The 22209-nt window shown below is 38.3% G+C and overlaps 1 protein-coding gene across 4 annotated transcripts in view; it reads right to left on the reverse strand.

The window, feature by feature from the left end:
- UACA (uveal autoantigen with coiled-coil domains and ankyrin repeats) overlaps nt 1-22209 on the reverse strand; it is a 92585-nt gene that overhangs the window by 16700 nt on the left and 53676 nt on the right. For all 4 annotated transcript variants that reach the window (XM_047736521.1, XM_047736522.1, XM_047736523.1 and 1 more), the window contains exons 3-13: nt 22111-22199; nt 18899-18963; nt 18039-18096; nt 14616-14686; nt 14406-14512; nt 11386-11567; nt 10225-10262; nt 7408-7476; nt 3223-3330; nt 2674-2706; nt 2069-2167 (exon numbers count right to left, since the gene is read on the reverse strand). In XM_047736521.1, coding sequence (XP_047592477.1) covers nt 2069-2167; nt 2674-2706; nt 3223-3330; nt 7408-7476; nt 10225-10262; nt 11386-11567; nt 14406-14512; nt 14616-14686; nt 18039-18096; nt 18899-18963; nt 22111-22199 — 919 coding nt within the window. The remainder of the gene's footprint in view (nt 1-2068; nt 2168-2673; nt 2707-3222; nt 3331-7407; nt 7477-10224; nt 10263-11385; nt 11568-14405; nt 14513-14615; nt 14687-18038; nt 18097-18898; nt 18964-22110; nt 22200-22209) is intronic.

A 22209-nucleotide genomic window follows, 5' to 3' on the forward strand; every position in this document is an offset into this window, starting at 1 on the left:
CTCATTCAAAGTTATAGACTTGGCTGAAAGTTTGTTGAAAGCTGCAGAAAACAATTTTAGTCTTGGGGCGCCTGGATGGCTCAGTGGGTTAAAGCCTCTGCCTTCGGCTCAGGTCATGATCTCAGGGTCCTGGAATGGAGCCCCTCACCCAGCTCTCTGCTCGGTGGGGAGCCTGCTCCTCTCTCTCTCTGCCTGCCTCTCTGCCTACTTGTGATCTGTCAAGTAAATAAATAAAATCTTTAAAAAAAATTTTTTATTCTTAAGATGTGAGAGCCCACTCCTAGCAGAAAAGTAATACATAAATAGTACCCAATTTCACATATCCCAACTTTGACGGACACTTCAAAAATCCCATATGCACATCTGTATTTTCTCATTCAAGCTACTCTGAGCATAAAACTAGTCAGACTGCCTGGGTTCAAGTTCTGGTCCTGCCACTTCCTATTTATAGAGCACCACATGGGTAGACTGCTCTGGGCCTCAGTCTCTTCACTCACAAAGTGGAGATAACAGTAAGATACACCATACAGGGTTGATGTGTTTATGAAATGCGTGTATAGTACACAGGGCCGTTTCCTGGCACGTGGACCAGGCTACGAAATGTTAGCTATTACTAGTTTCACTATTAACCTTAAAAACAAACATCTTCAGATGTGAAAGACAGAAGCCACTCCACTAGTTCATTAGTTTATAAATCTGTATTTCTGAATAATCTTCAGAATTCAGTCATATCAGTGCGAACATGCATCAATGCAAAACTCACTCGCCTGCGGTAAAGTACATGAATGTTACATGTACATTGCAGTAAGTTTCTGCATACGTATACCCCATGTCATCACAACCCAGATGAAGACAGAGAACATTCCCAGTGCCCTCAGACACTTCTTCATGCCTCTCGTCGGTAACCCCTCACCAAAGGGTGGCCTCTACTCTGACCTCCATCACCACAGATCAGTTTTGTCTAATTCTGAACTTTTTTCACAGCTGCACACTTTTTCATCTCCAAAGGAAAAAAACTGCTTTTATCACGTACTTTGGAGTGATACTCCCCAGTACAGATAAAATATTCACACTGGGGGCACCTGGGTGGCTCAGTGGGTTAAAGCCTCTGCCTTCAGCTCAGGTCATGATTCCAGGGTCCTGGGATCGAGCCCCACATCCGCTCTCTGCTCAGCGGGGAGCCTGCTTCCCCCTCCTCTCTCTGCCTGCCTCTCTGCCTACATGTGATCTCTGTCTGTCAAATAAATAAATAAAATCTTTAAAAAAAAAAAAAGGATTCACACTGTATCAGCCACCTTCTTCAGTGGCACCAGTGATATAAAATATATATTATGGCCTTGCAAAACAAACCTCCGCAGGTAAAAATCAGGAGAATGGTCACCATCGGTGCTGGGAGTGTGGGTTGTGACAGGAAGCAAGTGTCAGGAGGCTTCTAGGTACCGGGATGTTCTATTTCTTGATCATGGTGTGTCTAACTTACGAAAATTCTTCAACATATACACTTTAACATGTGTGCTTTATAATGTACACTGTATTTCAATAAAAACTTAAAAATACCATGACTTTGGAAAAACTAAGTGCTAACTTATCCAACCAAAGCTGAGCTTATGAATGGAATCTTACTGACACACTACACTCAACCTTAAGTGTTGTAACTAATGAAAAGATACACAAAATTCTTTTTGAGATAATCCCAGAAATATACTATTCATTTATGAGGCTTTGTTCTTTTCACCGTCATACACACTGCAAATTTACAGGTACGAGTGTGAAGTTTTGTAAAGGTAAAATGGACAAAGAGGAAAGCCAGGGAAGAGAAACAGGTATGGAATGCCAGGCCCATGCAGGTCCGTTTCAGTAGTGTTGTTTAACCTTTGCAACAGCTCTGTGGGGAAAGGGACGATCATCCCCATTTTGTGAAAGTAGCAGCAAGCTCAGAGACTTTAAATAAACTGCCTGAGGTCACACAATAAAGAAGAAAGAGATCATTCAAATTCAAGTGTGACTCCAAGCTCCTTCCACTGCCCATTATATGTTATATGAAAGAATTTATTTAAGCTTTCTATACCTCAAAATATTTAAATCTATTTTTCAGAGTCTCAATAGTTCTTAGGCTTTCTTCATGTTGCTTTTCTTTAGCCACCAAAAGGGACTTCAGCTTTTCTTTCTGAAATGGAAAGGAATAAATACAGAGCAAAATCACTCCGTGCTTGCAACTAGGTTAAAAATATGTTTCAGAAAATGTGAATTAGAATAACTTTGATTTTTTTAGTATTTTTAACTATTAGCAGAGTTGAAAGTTTCTACAAATATACAATAAAATATGAAATATATAAAAATACTATGAAAAATTCACATTTCTGCATGTTTCAAATCTTATTATTTTCAGACATTTTATTTACAATGTTTAGAATTTTATATCTTTTTGTTAAAAGTTTCAGAGAAAATGAGGCATTCAGAGGCAATAACAACAAAATGCTTACGATAACCCATGCTACTATCCCTAAAAATGTATTTTTTAATAGCCACATGTAGGTTTTGTTTTTCCCTTTAAGCAATAACCAGAAATCGAATCCTCACCCCCATCTCAACACGGGACTCAAAACTCTACTGCAATGTCATCTTCAATTGACTTAACATTTTATAGCTTTAAAGTAAAATTTATCAGCCTACCTCACTTTCCAGATCGTCAGCAACCATTACTTCCTAAATTTAAAAAGAAGAAATGTATTTTCATTATTCAAAGCTTATTTTTGAAAGGCATGAGCTCAGCGAGTACCTTTGTAAAAGGCCAGCACATATCCCAATCTTAAGATTGGGAACAAGGAGGTGAGGAGAAAATGTCTCTGAATGACCAGCTCTGTGGTCTGAGCCATCACTTATTCTTCTCACTGACCAGGTTAAGAAGCACTTCTATTCTTCTGAGAACCCATCCATTATCAACTCCTCTCTCTCCAATCCCATAACCCCCAACCATAGGTCAGCGCTTTGCTATTACCATACACCGCCAGTACTCTCTGTTCCTACGTGTGACACTCCAAATTTCACATGAAGATCCCAGGAAAACAGAACTTTTCTGAAGGGCAATGATCTCATTATACCTCCTTTTGCATCTAGCACCATGACCTGATGTGGCAGGCGATCATTAATGATTTGTTTTCAATGATGATTATTGGTAGTAAAACATTTTTTTCGTTTTTTTATATTATGTAGATTATTTACCTCATTCAGCTGTAGTTGTAAACCATTGACTTTATCCAGTAATATTCTCTGTTCTTGCTGAATTTTTCTCAACCTCTCTTTCAAATCTTCATTTTCAATCTCCAGATCCTTAAACAGTAAAGATAACAGGTGCCAGACCAGCCTTAAAAGAGCAATTCTTATGGAAGAAATTTTCAAAAGCAGTTCACTATCATGGTCAGATATATACCTATATAAAACAGTTTTAAGTCCAAAGACACAACATATTGTGGCTTAAATATTTAATGGCTTAAAAATGATAGATCAGAAATAATATACAGGCATACTCATTTTATTGCACTCTGCTTTCCTACGCTTTGCAAATACTGTGTTTTTTCACCAATTGAAGGTCTGCGGCAACCCTGCATCGAGCTAGTCTATCAGCATCATTTCTTCACCAGCTTTTGCTTACTTTGAATCTCTGTCATATTTTGGTAACTCTCACAATTTCTGAAACTTTTTTACTATTCTGTTTATTATGGTGACCTGTGATCAGTGACCCTTGCTGACACTACAGTAACTGTCTTGGGGGCACCATGAACTGCGCCCATGAAAGATGGCAAACTTAACCAGTAAATGCCACGTGTGGTCTGACTGCTCTACCCACTGGCTGTTCCCCCATCTCTCTCCCTCTCCTCAGGCCCCCATTCCCTGTGACACAACGGCATTGAAATGAGACCAATTAACAATTCTACAATAGCTTGTATGCGTTCAAGAGAAAGGAAGAGTCACTCATCTCTCACCTTAAATCAAAGGCTAAAAATGATTAAGCTTAGTCAGGAAGGCATGTCTCGAACTAAAAAAAGCCAAAAGCTAGGCCTCTTTTACCAGTCAGTCAAGTTCTGAATGAAAGGAAAAGTTCTTGAAGGAAACTCAAAGTGCTACTCCAGTGATCACATGAATGACGAGAAAGCAAAACCAACTGATGGCTGAAACAGAGAAAGTTTTAGGTGTCTGGATAGACGATCAAACCAGCCACGACATGCCCTTAAGCCAAAGCCTCATCCAGAACAAGGCCCTAACTCTCTTCTATGAATTCTATGAAGGCTGCTAACCCAATATCCACCTTGCAGCCCATGGATCAAGGAGTAATTTCAACTTTCAAGGCTTACTATTTAAGAAATACATTTTGTATGGCTGCCTTGAAGGAGATTCTTCTGATGGATCTGAGCAAAGGAAACTGAAAACCTTCTGGAAAGGATTCACCATTCTAGATGCCATTAAGAACATTTGTGATTCATGGGAAGAGGTCAAAATACTAACATTAACAAGAGTTGGTAGGAAGGGGGCGCCTGGGTGGCTCAGTGGGTTAAAGCCTCTGCCTTCAGCTCAGGTCATGATCCCAGAGTCCTGGAATCGAGCCCCACATCGGGTTCTCTGCTCTGCGGGGAGCCTGCTTCCCCCTCTCACTGTCCGCCTGCCTCTCTGCCTACTTGTGATCTCTGTCTGTCAAATAAATAAATAAATAAAATCTTTAAAAAAAAAAAAAAAAGAGTTGGTAGGAAGGAACCCTCATGGAGGACTTTGATGGGCTCCAGGCTTCAGCGGAGGAAGTAACTGCAGATGTGGTGGAGACAGCAAGAAAACTAGAATTAGAAGTGGAACCTGTAAGAGACTCTTAACGTCGCAAAACAAACTGAGGGTGGCCGGGCGGAGGTGGGTAGGGAGAGGGTGGTGGGGTTATGGACATTTGGGAGGGTATGTGCTATGGTGAGTGCTGTGAAGTGTGTAAACCTGGCAATTCACTTTCTTTAAATCTTTTTTTTTTTTTTTAAAGATTTTATTTATTTATTTGACAGAGAGAAATCACAAGTAAGCAGAGAGGCAGGCAGAGAGAGAGGAGGAAGCAGGCTCCCTGCTGAGCAGAAAGCCCGATGTGGGGCTCGAACCCAGGACCTGGGATCATGACCTGAGCCGAAGGCAGCGGCTTAACCCACTGAGCCACCCAGGCGCCCCGGCAATTCACTTTCTTATAAACATTGTATGTTTATAAAAAAATAAAAAATATATTAAAAAAAAAAAAGGAAGTGGAGCCTGCAGATGGGACTGAACTGCTAGCTACTCCACAATACAACGAATGATTGAGGAGTTGCTTTTTACAGACAAGCAAAGACAGTGGTTTCTTGAAATGGAATCTACTTCTGGTGAAGACACTATTAAGATTATTGAAATGGTGACAAAGGATTTAGAATATGACATAAAGTTAGTTGATGGGGCAGCAGCAGTGTTTGAGATGATTGGCTCCAGTTTTAAAAGGAGTTCTACTGTGGGGAAAATGCTACCGAGAAAACTTTTGTTAAAGGAAGAGTTCATCGCTGTGGCAAAACTCCTTGCTATCTTACTTTAAGAAACTGCCACAGACTCCCCAACCTTCAACAACTCACCACCCTCATCAGTCAGCAGCCATCAACATCAAGACAAGATGCCTGCCCAGTAAAAAGTGACAACTCACTGAAAACTCCCATGATGGCTAGCACTTCTTAGCAATGAAGTATTTTTATTTAATGTTTTTCTCTTTTAAAAAATACTGGTTTGGGTAATCTGTACACCCAACGTGGGGCTTGAACTCACAACCCCGAGATCAACAGTCACATGCTCTTCTGACTGAGCCAGACAGGCACCCCAGCAATAAAGTTTTGTTTTTTTTTAAAGATTTTATTTATTTATTTGAGAGAGAGACAGTGAGAGAGAGCATGAGCGAGGAGAAGGTCAGAGGGAGAAGCAGACTCCCCATGGAGCTGGGAGCCCGATGTGGGACTCGATCCCGGCACCCCGGGATCATGACCTGAGCCCAAGGCAGTCATCCAACCAACTGAGCCACCCAGGCATCCCAATAAAGTATTTTTAAACTAAGGTATACACATTGGGGTTTTTTCTTTTCTTTTCTTTCTTTTTTTTTTTAAGATATAATGTTATTACACACTTAACAGACTACAGTACAGGGGCACCTGGGTGGCTCAGTCAGTCAAACATCTGCCTTCAGCTCAGGTCATGAATCCCAGGGTCCTGGGCTACAGCCTCATATTGGGCTCCCTGCTGAGCAGGGAGCCTGCTTCTCCCTCTGCCTCTCCCCCTGGCTGGTGTTCTATCTCTCTCTCCCTCTCAAGTAAATATATAAAAATCTTAACAACAAAAACAACAAAAAGACTACAGTATAATGCAAATATAACTTTTATACGTACTGGGAAACCAAAAAATTCCTTTGACTCACTTTACTGTATTTGCTTTGCTACAATACTCGCTTTATTGCAATGACCTGGAACTGAACTGCGCTATCTCCAAGGTGTGCCTGCAGAAGGTTATGGTCCTGTCATCTAATTAATATGAGTATATACAAGACAGCAAAGCACCATGATTCTAACAAAATAAATAAATTACCTGGAAATAGAAAATAACAGAAGAATATGCCATTTTAACTTTTGCTTAACACCTCTCAAGTTTATGAGAGGGTTCTAATGCTTTCGCTACACTAATTACTTCCATGCGCTGATGAAGCCCTCAAGGCTCCAATTTAGAGTTCACTTTCTTAACACTACACAGTAACTATAAAAGCCCAAATAAAATGCTTTTGTCTTATCATGTGGAAAACAGCTATACAACTTAGTTGTTGTTGTTGTTGTTTTTACAACTTGTATTTTAATGGTGTTTTAGTCATAAAATAAACCATTCAGTTATGGAATCTTCCTCCCATATAATCCACATAAGAATTATTTTCTGAACATTCTGATTAACATAGAACATTATATGGTTAAACAAAATGATTTTTCTTTATCAAAATAAAAAAACAGTTGTATTAAACTAAACACATTTATTTACATTCGTAACCATCATTTTTCATTGTAATACTTGTTTTCTAAAATGAATACAAATTTAGGATTTATGGCCCAAACAGATTTAAATCAACAGAAAGTTATGTAAAGTTGTTTACTTATTTCCTTCCTAATACATATTAAAACAATAATTTCTGTAAGATAAGATGACCCAAACATTCCTAACAAAAGTCGATTCTTTTGGAAGGGACTGGGCAAGAAAACAGAATCACAAAACACAGCAGGCTGCCCTTCCTTCCCCTGTTCATTTCCCCATCTCATGCTCCTCTTCCCACCCGACCCCACTACCAACAACACAGTAATTCTTTACAAAGAAGATACCAATTTTTTTTTTTACCTGAACGTTTCGATGCTCCCTCTGACTTGACTTCATATTTACTTCATCTAGTATGTATGGCAAATTTCGCTTTGGTGAAACATGAGAGAACACGGGTTAGCCAGTATGAAAATACAGAAAAGTACATTTTCCTCAGTAGGCAACAACATATCCAGTTAGGGATGGGCGGCTTATCCAACATGACGTTTTACTGTATACAACACAAGGTGGCAGTGTTTGCACTTCGAACTCCAAGTGAAGCGCATCTTTGATTATAGGTTTTAAATAAATCAAGTATGATTTATTTAAAAATACGAAGACATAATCAAATTTAAAATCCCAACTGTTAAACATTTATTTTTACTAAAGTTACCAAGATTTGGAAAGTAGAATTTGTACTAGACACAAACCTAGAGTTGCACTATAAGACATCAGCAACCATCCCGAAAGGAAATATCTAGTACTTAAAAAGGAGGGGGAGTTACAGTAATGTTGAAAAGAGGTACGGAAATTATTTATTTCTTTAAGCACTGATAAAATATCAAAGGGTGTGGTCAGGAAGAGACAGACAATCCTCTAAACTACTTGGTTCAGTACATGTTCTGTTTTGTACACTTACTGCTTTGAAACCTTATTCCAGCCTAAAGATTTGCTTTAATAAAACCATAACACAATCATTAAGCAAGAGAGCATATAACTTTTTTTTGGCCGAACTGACCTTTACTTCTACATAATAATTTAGAAACCTATGGTCTCTCTGAGAGCTTTAAAAAAAGAAGAAGAAAAAAAAGCTACTGTTTTAATTTTCCAAGAAAATTTTTTTATGTTTTACATTATTTGTTGAGTCTTGCTTTAACTGTTATTCTAATCAGTTTGGATTTAGAATTAGAAAGGAAAGGTCCTATTAGGAAGATATTCCATACCCACAACTTGGCCCAAATTACATTTCTTGCTTCATTCCTTCCAGCAAAGGACTATTCTTTGTGTGGAATCTGACTCATTTCCTTATTCTACCTTCATCCCCATCTTCCCTCTAGAGGGTCTTTCATCATCTGGCAGATGTTTCCCTCACCTGCCTCTCCTCCTCGGTCATGCACACATCACTCCTCCATGCTGTCCTTCTACTGCACCCTGGATGTGTTAAACACACTCCTGCATCAGGGGGTTGGCACCTGTCCTTCCCTCTGCCCACTAAGGCTTCCTCTACAGAGCCCTGTGGCTCCCTTCTCGCTTCCTTCATGCCTCTGCTCAAATGTCACTTCCTGAGAGAGGCCTTTGCTGACCACGCCATCTAAAATAGCTTCCCGCCCTCTCCCCTCTTCATCCCCTAATCCTGTTCCACTTTTCTTCAAAGCAGATGCTATGATACTATATACTAGCATCTGTTTATTGTTCATTTCGCTCACCAGACTGGGAGCAACGTGAGACAGGAATTTTGCACACTATGATTCCCTAGCACCTAGAATAGTAATGGCATATTGTAGGTGCCCCAGAGAGGTCTGTCAAGCAAACAACTGAATACAAGTCTTATTTTTAAAACTATACTGTACTCTTCTTGATAACAGGGACTCTATGTCCTTTAGCACAGGAACAAATGCTATCTATGGTAGCTATTTTAAAATGTATTCAACAAAGAATGGAAATACTGAGTTTTACTGTTCCTAGCAGAATATTAACTCCGTGTATTCATTTAGATAACTCCTAGAGCCCTAAGCAGATTACCATTCCCACATTAATATTCAATAATTCTTTATTTTAAATATGTGTATATTTCAGAAATCACTTTCTCTGCTCCCATATAAGTCTGCTGGTACAGACATTACAGAGTGCATTTTTATCCACTCTACTCCTATTTAGATCGTCTGAGGAACAGAAGAGAAGGTAGAAACGGCTGCTCCAGATAGAAAGGTAAAGTGATGGCAGACATGAACCATGCATGAATGTATTACTTAATTCTGATGGACTGGAGAGGAAAACATGCTTTCATATAGCTTTCAGATTCCGGTGAGAGATCAAGGAATGATGTGCAGAGAGGATGATGGTCAGAATTTCTCAGCAGGTACCTGATTACTCTCCTCAGGGTTTGGAAGGGCTCAGGTTCCTCTCACTAGAGAAAAGCTGAAAGCCTGGAAGGGAACAGCCAACAGAAGAGGAAAGGTGCCTACTACGCTAGCTCTTGAGCAAGATGGTAACTGCAGAAAACCAGCCCCACTTACGCTAACCTGAAGAGATTAGGGGGAAACAATAAGATATTTACTGAGACTGGGAACACAAAACCAGGGTTACATAGTGATTTGATAATAAAGTTACGGCAAAGTATGAATTCTTTCATATACTGAGTTTTTTTTCGAAGTCCTACCAACAAGGTGGAAAAAGTACAAAGAAAGCAAAATCGTAACAGCGGTATTGAAATCACAATATATAATCAGTTTTGAACTCTGGTCTCTTCATTTCATAGGGCACTGGAAGAATTTTCCTGTAACAGTAAACATTGCACTCTATTAGTAAGGGACAAATGTTTATGATTATGATCTACTAGGCTAAAATTAATCGTTGAAGTCAACAAATATCTCATATTTGAAAGTGCTGGAGGCTCAAGGCCAGCAATCAGGAGGATATTTCCTACTGGATGTCATCGAGGTCCACTGTCTCATGCTGAGGGATTGTATCAAAGCCTCAGAATCTTAATACCTGGGTTCTACATGGGCAGGATTAACTGAGCAAAGAGAAAAACATGCACTTAAATTTGAAACAGCTGCGCATAGTCATTAATCTGTAAACTCTTTACTGAAATTGCACAGTATATATAATTTTTAAAAAATTAAAATTAAGATCTACCTGCTGTAAAGATGGTCCTTTCTTCCAAAGTTCTCTCCCTAAAGATTTAAAGAGAGAGAAAGAGAGGAGGAGGGGGAACAGTAAAACAGCAGGTTACCTTGGATAGATTACAGATTATGAATTCTCTAACTATATAATTGAGTCACTAAAGAAGTCAGTTTTAAAGCTCCCTCTAAAGCTTAACTGCTCTACAGTTAAAATGACAGTGAACGAGTTTTACCTATCAAACTGCAAAATTATTTTTTTTGTTATGATTACATCCAGATGGATAATATTCAATGCTAGAAGGGGAAGCACTTGCAAAATAGAAACTTTTAAACACTCCTAAAGAGAAGGCAGTTTGTCAATATATACCAAAAGCTTAAAGAAATGGGTATATCCTGAAGTATAGGATTCAATTTCTAGGAATTGATCCTAAGACTATAATAAAAAAATGCTAAAATATTTACACATCATGACAGTCACTAAATTGTTATGTATATTAGCAAAAACTATAAACAACTTAAATGAATGTACAGAAAATTGCTTAATTCAATTAAATATATGGAATTTTATGCATTAATAAAAATTTTACACAAAATGTTTATCTATGAGAGAAAACCCTTCAAAATCTTTTACACAAAAAGTAATCTGCAGCTCACTACAAGTGACCTCAATTTCCCTCATAGGGTCAAGACAAGGATATTCCTTCCTGCATAGGGAGAAGACTGGAAGGATATTTCTCCTTAATAAACACAGAAAAATACCTGATACAGGTATTTGATAAATACTGATTGAATATTTTACACACATGTTCAAACAATGATTCTTTCTTTAAAATTTTCTATCAAAGCTAAGTACCTCATCAAAAAAAAAGATAGATAGATAGATAGATAGATAGATAGATATTAGTAAAACACACTTGATCGGGCTCTTTCTCCTCATTCCTTAACCTACTCCATAGTACAATAGGGTCTACTTGATAAACTAGCAAACATACACAACAGGCACTGCCTCAAAGTGACTAATGCAAATACACAAAGCCACAGCACAGAGGGAGAAAGACCAATGATGTGTAGCATTAAGGACTGCTTTGCTTCTTAAAACCTGCAGTTCCATGGTCTGAGTCTTTAAAAGCTGTTCTTTATTAAGCTAGACTTTTCTAGCTACTTCGCTACCTACCTTTGTTGGTATTTTCCGACGCAGTCTTCAATAAAGTTAGAATGTCCAGATTGTCCCCGATTCTTGCATAGTAAGAACAGTCATGGCCCAGGGCATCCAGCAGGCTGACATCAGCACCATTTTTAAGTAAGACTTCTACAGCATCTTTACAACCATACTCGCAGCCTAGCATGAGAGCAGTTCTAAGAGGGAAGACAGAAGCATAAAAGATGTTGAGAAAGGCCCAAGAAAATACTCCAGAAACCTTCCAGAGGCCCCTTCTTAAGGAAGAGATATTACTTTAAAAAGTCATAGTTGTTGGGCTCCTGGGTGGCTCAGTGGGTTAAGCCTCTGCCTTTGGCTCGGGTCATGATCCCAGGGTCCGGGGATCAAGTCCCGCATCAGGCTCTCTGCTTGGCTGGGAGCCTGCTTCCTCCTCTCTCTCTGCCTGCCTCTCTGCCTACTTGTGATCTCTCTGTCAAATAATAAATAAAATCTTAAAAAAAAAAAACATAGTTGTTATACAGATTTTATTTCCTATTTTTTTAAATGATTTTATTTATTTATTTGAGAGAGAGAGAGAGAGCATGAGAGGAGAGAAATCAGTGGGAGAAGCAGACTCCCCGCTGAGCAGGGAGTCCGACGTGGGATTCGATCCCAGGACTCCAGGATCATGACCTGAGCCGAAGGCAGTTGCTTAACCAACTGAGCCACCCAGGCGCCCCTTATTTCCTATTTTTATCTTATAGTTTAACTTCATTATATTTATAAAAACATTTCTTAGTTTGCAGAGCTAAAAACCTGGCATCACTTATAGACACATGTTACTTCTACTACCAAACTAACCTCCTTTACTCCAGTCCTTCTGTGTTCTACAAGTAAATTACCACAATATTCTCCCATCACTGATACTGTTACTCCATCTGCTCAAAACCTACAGCTATAAACCCAAACTATTCAAGTCCTTCATGAACAAACCTCATCATGTAAACCTCTTCAACCAATCCCTTCCACTCCAAAACAGGAATCAGATTCCAGTCCTGATTAATCTCCTTAAAGGAGCTTTCCTTCTCCTAACTGGAGACCTTCATATCTTCACACTTCATTTTAAAACCTGCCTCCTCCATAAACCTTAATTATCCCCATTGTCATGTCATTATGCCTTGGCAGGATCATCAGCACTGAAACACTTAACAAATAGCAATAACGCAATTAAACACTTGAATCATCATGGAAATTTAGAAGGAACTTTGAAATTATTTTGTCCCATTCCTATTTTTATTGCTGAGGAAACCAAAAAATACCTCATGAAATGAAGTGACTTATCCTATACTTAACGCAGTCTTTGTGAATATTGGATTTCATAAGAAAATGGATCCTTGCTTTTATTCTATGCATATCCTATTTCTCTTTTATACTTCCCAATAGTTGCTGGAATACAATTTTATATACATCGGGAACCAACAACAAAGTTTTTTTATTAGAGGAAAAAAATGTTACAGGTAAGACCAGGAAAAAAATACAGAGTTTTAATTTATTTTTCATTTCTTCTTATATTTAAGATTTTGAATTTGAGAGAAAGGGAGCATGCGTTGGAGGGTGGGGGAATGGACAGTGGGAGAGGGAGAAAGACTCTTAAACAGATTCCATGCTGAACACAGAGCCAGATACAGGACTCGATCTCATGACACTGAGATTATAACCTGAGCTGAAACCAAGAGTCAGATACTCAACCGACTGGGCCACCCAGGAATTCCAAATTTTAAATTTATTTTTAAAGCCATCTGCTACCTAGCCTATTTAATACACGTTGTCCTAAGTCCAGCGTATCGTGTGTGTGTGTGTGTGTGTGTGTGTGTGTGTGGCGTGCGCGCGCCATTCCAAAGTGCTTGGGAGAATATAGGATCTTTAAAAAAAATTAGGCATTATACATGGAACAACCAGATCATCCCTCTCTGATCCTAAACTTTATTTTTAAACCCAATATTCTTAGTAATGGTTGAAACCAGATTATAGTATCTGCAAAAACAAAGTAATGCAAAAAAGCCACTTCCTTAATAATCACATTAATGACTTAATTGCTTAAGAATTTCCTCCTTTGAAAGGTCTAAACAATAAAAACAAGTAGAGCTATAAAATCTGACATCTGAAGACTTTTATTATACCTATTTACTTCCAGTGAACTACAAAAAAAAAGGGTACATGTTTAGAAGAATAAAATTAAGTCAGAAGAAACCAACAGTTTTACTAGTAATCATTTACAAAATCCCAAAAATTTGTTATGAATTATTATAATGCTCCAACTTGAGGATAGGATGTATTTCAGATACATCACTGTTGGAAACACTAGGACCATGAACATGAAAATTGTAATAGCGGCGCCACGATACACTGGACCTGGAGGAGGGAAGGAGAGAGTTACAGACAGTAAAGTATTAGTGTGCACCAATTAAAATGACATGAACACAGAAGCAAAAATAAATGTAGGGAACCTCAGGGTGTGGCAATGAACTTGGTTCCAGAGAAGGAGATAGCACTATGCCTGGACAGGGTAAGCAGAACCAACACATGGAGAAAGTCTATATGGAAAAACGGAAAAAACGGAAAAACGGAAAAACGGAAAAACGTCAAGCTCCAGGACACCCAAGAACATTTACTCCCAAAAGACTGACTAACAAAGAAGCAGACCATAGGTGTGATTTTTTATTATTCTCCCTCATTATCTTATCTGAGCCCATTTTTTCACTAAAGATTGTTTTAAAGCTTTAAAATAAATAACTGGGATATAATTCCTTTCTTCGGTTTTCTGACCTGAAGACAGGCTCTAATCACTGCTTGTATTCCACATTTACCCTACTTCCCTCTTCTTCCTTCATCAGACTCTGGGGAAAAAAGAAAGAAAGACAAGAAAAAAAGAAGTGGGTGCTAATTCCAAGGAAAGAGAGATCCAAAGGGGGATGGAAAAGACAAGTCACAGCGGCAGAGTTTCAGAGTCACTGTGAATCCAGCTGGTGTCTGTAGAGCTGTGATAAAAGAATTACCTGTTTTGTTTGTCTCTGGAATTAATCTCTGCTCCTCTATCTATCAGCAGTTGACATATTGTTGGCCTACACATCTGAGTAGCCAGAACCAGTGGTGTCCGCCCATCCTAAGCAACAAGAAAAATAAAACAGCATTAAGACAACAAATCTCCCAAAACATAAAAGTTTGAATACACAAGTTGAAATGACAATAAGCATACACGGACTCACCACATCTTTGGCATTCACGGAGGCCCCATGGTCACAAAGCAGCTGTATGCTGGAAGGACAGTCTGCCATGGCTTTGAGGAGCAAAGGAAAATGATAAATGGTGAACATCTGTTGGTAAGACACATGGTGCTTTGCTACGCCCATATAAGGCATAAGTTCTACAATTTCTAAACTACCAAGCTTCACATCGTCCACTTCTTAGTTTAGCATTTTAAGTACCTATTGTAGAAAATGGGTTAGACCAGATCATTTTATAAATGTTGTACAATTTATTGGGACCAACGAATATTGTCACCCTTAAAGAAGACAATATACTTCTACCCTAAGTGTAAACATAGAAATAAAAATCAAATTTAAATTTTCTACTTAGAATATATTCTTAAATGTGGCTACAACTGACTTGATCCTTGAAGGGTTAGCTCAATTTTTTTCTTTTTTTAATGAATCATATAAGAGTCACAGTAAAAAAGGTTTAACTCATATAGTTCATAGATTGCAATGTCTGCCTTTGATGATGCAAAGCAGGGTCATTTTGCTAAATATTATATTGTTAAACCACACACTGCTTTTTTTCCAACCAACACTAGAGTTCATATTTGTATTAGGAAAAAAATTACTGTTAACATCATAAAATAGGATTGTGTTTCAACTCCCCATGAGTTTTTATTAAAAGTTTTTATATTATTATTAACAAATACTTCCTTTGAGTATTTATTATGAGTTGAGACTAGATTATTAGCCACAAAAAGTACTGACAAAGTCAGCATTCTTGTGTGTGTGTGTGTGTGTGTGTGTGTGTGTGTGTGTGATATTCCACAGACTAAAAGAAAATACACATAAGAGAATCAAGTAAATTTTCTGCTGTCTTTAATCCAACAAGTCTTTTACATAAAATATAGTTTTTTTTAAAAAAGATAAACTGAAACTGAATACATTAATCCAGAAATTCTAAAACTAAAAACCATTCCCGCCCAATTGAAAATAAGAATGAAACAATGTAAAGCATAATACATTACAGAGCTAGAATATATTGAACTAGTAAAGTCAGTATTAAAGGTGCTATGGTGGAGAGTGGCAGCCATTCACCCAAGTGTGGTCACCCTTTCTTCCACGGTAACGAAGCTGGGGGTGGGGGGACCTGGGGGCTCACTTGGAGACCACAGTTCCCAGACTCCCTTGCATGCTTGCATGCAGGCATGACCATGTGCATTAAAGCTCACCAGTGGAATGTGACAGGAGAGATGTGTGCTACCTTCTGACTCTAGGGCTTAAAAGAATGGTTTATACATTCCTCCATGATTTTTCCCCTTCCTGTGAGCAGGAAAACAGAAGTGCCTGCTATCAGCTTCAGCCTTAAAGATGAGGATAACGCCCTAGCTTAAGGCGGAACGGAAAAATGGAAGGAATCTTGGTCCCTGAATGGCCACAGGGAGCAGAGGCACAAGCCCCTCTAAACACCGGGACTAGGACAGGAAAGAAAGCAATCCTGTGGGGTTTGTTAAGCCAGTGTTCTTTTATAATGTCTTTGTCATAGAAGCCTAGCCTTATCTCTGAGACAAAACTGCTATCAGGAGTTCGGTGCTGTTACAATAAATCCGTAAATCATACAACACTGATTTAGTGGTTGGGAACTAAGTAGTGACTAAACATATTTCAGGCTAGAAATCTTGTGATTTTTCTCACACTATGGCAAAACTTTTGAAAGAGCTATATCGTCCATCATTATTTAGAAGGTGTACCACGTGACAATGAAGCCTTTCAAGGTGAAGCCACAGAAAACAGCCAAAAATTTAGTGCACATTGGCAGTTGCTTACTTTCAGCAAGGTCTGGTGAGAAAGAGACAGGTCAAGCAAGAATTAGCCAGTTTATGAACACATATATTTGGGACCTCGGAGATGTGGGGAAGCCAACTGCTTCTCTGTGTCAAACAGCAAGATATACCACTATTGTTGGTCACAACTTTTCTCCCACTAAGGAGAAAAAAAAAAAATTTGGTCTTGGAATAAATATCATGGTAAGGACATTATAATCCCATTCAAAAGTATTATTTCAGATGGCTGTGAGGTGGCCACCATTAAACGAGGCAGAGTCATGACTCTGCAAACAAAAACGAGAACTAAAGGATGGTTATGAACTTCATGTCCAGGAAGTAACTTTGGAGATGGACAAATGGAAACAGCTGGCAACAAATAAACCAGACAGCCGACCAAGGTTTTAGGGGAACCGTACTGCGCAAGGTCCCAGAAGGCCCTTGCTAACACTCACGATTGTTCCAGCCCTTAAGCTCCCTCTACAGAGGACATGTTTTCTGCCATGCAATTTACCTGTGACCTTAGAGAATAATGGACAAGTAAGAACCTCCCAGAAGGCAGAGCTAGGGCCCATAGAGAACAAAGGGTAAGGCATTTCTCCTCAAACACAAAAACCACACTGGGGTCATTGTGAGGCTCAAACAACAATGCATATGAAAATACTTTGCAAATACCACCACTTTATACAAAACAAACAAACAAACACCCTTATGTAAAAAATTAAACTATCACAAAAGCACGTAAAACATAAAAAGAAAAAAGCTGAAATAAATTAAGGCCCCGAAGTTTGAAGGAAATTTGCAGTCTATTCCATTTTTAATGAAGACCACTTTTATTTACTTCAGATATTCCATAAACATGACAAGCGAGGGTAACTACTTTACTTTGGCTTTCCAGTAAATGGTAGGAATGTCAGACTGAGAAGAGTCAGGCCAGAGGTCTGACTGTGGTACAGTCCAAAAACACTTAATATCTAACTTTTGTCTTTAAGACCACTGAAGAATAATGCAGATAAATTTAAATACACAAGTATGATCAATAAAATCTATGAAATTACGAATATAATTTTTTTTAAATACAGCACATAACAGTGATATGAAATTTAGCAGCAAGGCCTAACCCAACAGCTACCACCACCATTAATTAAGAAATTATGACATGCCGGCACTATTTATAATTTAATTATAAACCACTTACTGCAGTAGTATTAACTTTATTTTGCAGATGAGAAAAATGGTGTTCAGACATGTTAATTAGGTAAATATAGTTTTTAAGGAAAAAAAAAATCATCTTCCCATTTCTCGTACCAGATCCCTCCCTCCCTACCCACCCCCCCCAACCCCCAGAGTGACACAGTGCTTAGAGCTTCCTTGAGAGCAGGATCATGTTTATTTATCTCTGGATTTCTAGGATCTAGCAAACCAGCCTTGGCCGAATGAATCTTTTTAAGCTGTACAATCAAATAAATTTCATATTCATGTATACAAACACTTCGTAATATTGTTTCTCCATGAATTATACAAATGTATGCATATTAAAACTTGGAAATGAATTTCAATGCCAAGCCGTTTTAACAAATACTGGCTATATCCCAGTGAAACCCTCACTTACCTGCATCGTGAAGTGCAGTTCTTCCCTGAAGATCTACGTGTTCAGTGGGACAATTGTACTGTTAAAACACAGAAACTTAGTCAGCTGGGAGAGTTTTACTTTAAAGTTAAACAACTAGACTCAGATGAACAGCTGTTATTTAATCTTAAAATATTCCATTTATCAAAAAACCTAAGGACTACTAGACAAGCCACTAAATATTTTAACATGAAACAAATCTAATAACATTATACTGTAAATTCAAGTTTTCCACCAAACAGGAAACCATATGGTACATTATAATAGCATGGGATGTAGAAACTGTTATTGTTTGGGGTTTTTTTCTCACCAAGGGTTAAAATTTGAACAACTGAATCAGGAAAAACAAATGAGTTCTGCTATGAAACTTATTGGTAACAATGTTTCTAGAAATGGAGGACCGGACCCTTTAACTGAAAACTTTCTTCAGCCCACTAGTTCAAGGAGTTCTGTGGCTGCCTGACTTCAACTTTAACTAGCTGTGTCAATATCATATCACGTAGTCTAAGTGACTTATGTTTACAGAGAAATATATAGCTCCTATGCCATATCACTTTATGTCATAGACCAGACAACAGAAAATTCCAGTCTCCCGCTAATGTCAACAGGAAGGTCAAGCCTTTGTTATTTATTTTTAATACAGTGAGTTATGCGATTCACTTCCCTCAGAGTTTTTGCTTTTTATTGTTCACATTCTTTCACAAATGATGGAAAAGAAATTATGTAAGCTAACGGTCAGAATTAACCTACTATTTTCTTTGATCTCAAATTCCAAAAACACACTGAAAACACATTATTAGCAGTCAAAATAGTAAAGACAAAGTATTAACCACTTTTACTACCTGTAGAAGTTTTTGTAGACACAATGCATGCCCGTATTTTGCAGCCAGGTGAAGAGCATTTCTTCCTATTAAAAAATAATAATAATTTAAGACATATGTGAAGTTATTTTCTTCACAAGCGAATTTTCCATAGAAATGTGATTCATTTTTCCAAGATTAGTTGACAAGATACTTAATTTGTAAGCACGCTTTCATTGTAGTATGAGATAATGTACACACCAAAAAAATGAAGGTGGGAAGAAAAATTAAATCTACAAACACATAAAGATCAAGAACTTTGTCTTATTCACCACGGTATCTCTAATACCTAGAGCAGTGCCTGGGACAGAGTAAGTAATTAGAGTCAACCAGGAAAGACAGGAGGGAGAGAGAGGAAGAGGAGAAAAAGAGAATGGGAATTGGAGAGCAAGAAAGATACCTAGATTTCTCATAATATTTCTAAACAGGCAGTGTGGACACTAAAATACAGGAAGTTAAGAGAGGTAAGTCAAAGAAACTAATTTTCAACTTAAATTCAAAGTTCACTAAGACTGTGTCTCTGAAAATCAGACAACTCGTTCAAATATAATGTGTATTAAAATGTGCCATTTTAAAGGAAACAAATCATCGGAAAGGTTAACTCTGAACACTGAAAAAGGTAAAGTTGCAGACAACATTCTACCTCCAAACATGATTTCTCCTAATTGCATTTCTTCATGCATACATCTCATTGGATAATGAAAGATAAAAGGGTTTCACCAGGCCATTCCATCTTTCAATGTTTCAAGCTCTTAACTTTCCTCTCACTTCACAAACCTCTCAAAAAATGATCTGACTTCACTGACAGACCCTTTTGCTAGAAGAGAAGTCATTTGTATTCTGTTCATCCTAGGTGAAGGAGTACACTGACTTCAACTTCCAACCTTCACTAGGTTTTATATGAGTTTAGATAAGTGAATTAAGTTTTCTTGGATCTGATCACTTCTGTGTACTGACCAACCAGGTTATAGAACAAACAGCAGTGAGTCCAGGCCTTTTTAACTAAGTACAGGAACAACACATTCATCCACACCTAAACATTCTCTAGTTACAAATAAGTCAGATGTAATGATTTCATATTTCAATTTGCTACTGACTGTGAAAAAGTGACAAAGAAAACTATCATTTACACGCAAAGTAAGAGAGAGTATGGAGTAGGATGGTAGGGACAGTCCCTGGTGTTCAACACAATGGGTCACATAAAAACGTCCGGTGGGGTATTTCCTTAGCCAAACCCAAATCCAGCCACTTGAGATGATGCAGTAAAAAAACGAGTATCAAATCTAAAGCACAACACTATGAATTACACCCAAGGTGCCTATCTGGTAAGACCTGAGTCATAAATACCTCAAAACCAAAACCACGCTTACTTGAAATATGATTATTTTCAATATACTTTCATACTGCTAGCAAATGAAGGAGTTAAGATAAAATACATAAATTTTTTTATCAAAGTATTATTGAATATTCACATCTGGATTATAATAGACAATATTACAGCAAATAAGACAAGGTCCTTGTCCTCAGGAAAGGACAACACTAAAGACAAAAACAGTAAAACAAGGCAAATACAAATATAACTAAACAACAGCTAAAACAGAAGACAAAGACTTTAGGCACAGTATTTCAGGCTGCAGCATACAAAATGATGTCTGCTGCGCCTGGGAAAGCATTTAAGCTTGATTTGCACTGAAGGAGGGAGGGCAAAAGTCACTAGGCAAAAATATCCAGAGCAGAAAAAATGCAGACAAAAAATAAGATAGATACTTGTTTAAATTAGAATCAGAACAACAAATAAATAAAGTCTAGAGGTATATGGTTAGTCCAAAATTTCTATAAATATTCCTCTACATCAATGGAATGCTTTCGTAAGTAATTTACTTTTTTTTTTCTTTTAAGATTTTATTTATTTGTCAGAGAGTCCACAAGCAGGGGAAGCAGCAGGCAGAGGGAGAAGCAGGCTCCTTGCTGAGCAAGGAGCAGGATGTGGGACTTGATCCCAAGACTCTGGGATCATGACCTGAGCTGAGGGCAGATGCTTAACCAACTGAGCCACCCAGTCCTCCCAGTAATTAACATATTCTTTTGTTCCTCCTTCAAAGGTGGCAGATAGAGTTTGGTCTTCAATACAAAATTTGATAGACCTTTTAGGTAAAGAGTCTCCTCATTGAGATCTCTCTTTTCCTCTGCCTCCCTTCCATTTCTAAACACAGTGCTGGTTTTATTGTAATGTGTTCATTATTTGTCTCTATATGGAATCACAGGATAAAACATTAAAGTTGTTAAGGAAATTCTGGTCCTAGGTCACCGCCTATATTTGACTGAATAACAAAGCAGAACTGCAGAGAAAGAAGCTGTCAAGAGAATTGAGAATGGTTATCCTAAGAAAACCAGCACGCAAACTGAAGAGGTCTGTCTTGTGCTGTGCAGACAAACTTACGCTGTAAGATTTTAAAAGCCAGACATGGTACAACTAAGTTTAACCAGAAGGCATAGTAAGAAAGAGACTTAAAACTGCCTACAAGAAATAATTTTTTTTACAAATAGAGCTAACCAAACACAGAACAGATCTCCTTGTAAAAAGCATGCCGGGTAAGGACACAGACTCCAACCGCCATGCATCTACTGAAGGACCCCGGGCCAGTTACTAAATGGTTGGTTCAGGGCCTCGCAGCCTCACTGTGATGCTATGAGAAGACAGGGAGTTAGTGCGTGTAAAGTGCGCGGCAGAGTGCCATGTGCCATGTCAGCTCTTCTTGCTATGATCATTCTTGGTCGTGCTGTTGCTGTTGCGAAGCAATTAGGTTCCCATCGTGAGAAATGTCCAACCAAATACCGAACGACCTCATGACAGCAAGGAATCATAGAGTCAAGAGTATATGAGTACAAACTAAATGGCCCCTAAAGGCTCTTCGAACTCTTGAGACTTTAGGATCCTATAATATTACGAAGACCAGCACTGGACCTCAGGTCTCCAAATGCTCATCAGATCAGCAATCCTGTCTCAATTCCCTGTGCTTTACCTCTCCGAGACCAACAATGATACCTCAGAAGTGAACTTTTTCTAAACCATTTAAAAAAACAGAAAGTTGAGAGTGTCTCTTTCTAAATCACAGTTCGGTCTGAAGAACGCTGGCAGTGGACAAGGCTTGTCCTCCCTTTCTGTTTTATAACCGACTATGGCGGCAACTGACCTGCAGTGTCGCTGGTGGCAATGTCAACTCCATGCATAAGGATGGCATTCAAACATTCAAGATTCCCCTTGGAGGCCACAACATGGAAGCTGAACGAAA

The sequence above is a fragment of the Lutra lutra genome, chromosome 7 (assembly GCF_902655055.1).
Source record: "Lutra lutra chromosome 7, mLutLut1.2, whole genome shotgun sequence".
In the NCBI taxonomy this organism is placed as follows: domain Eukaryota; kingdom Metazoa; phylum Chordata; class Mammalia; order Carnivora; family Mustelidae; genus Lutra; species Lutra lutra.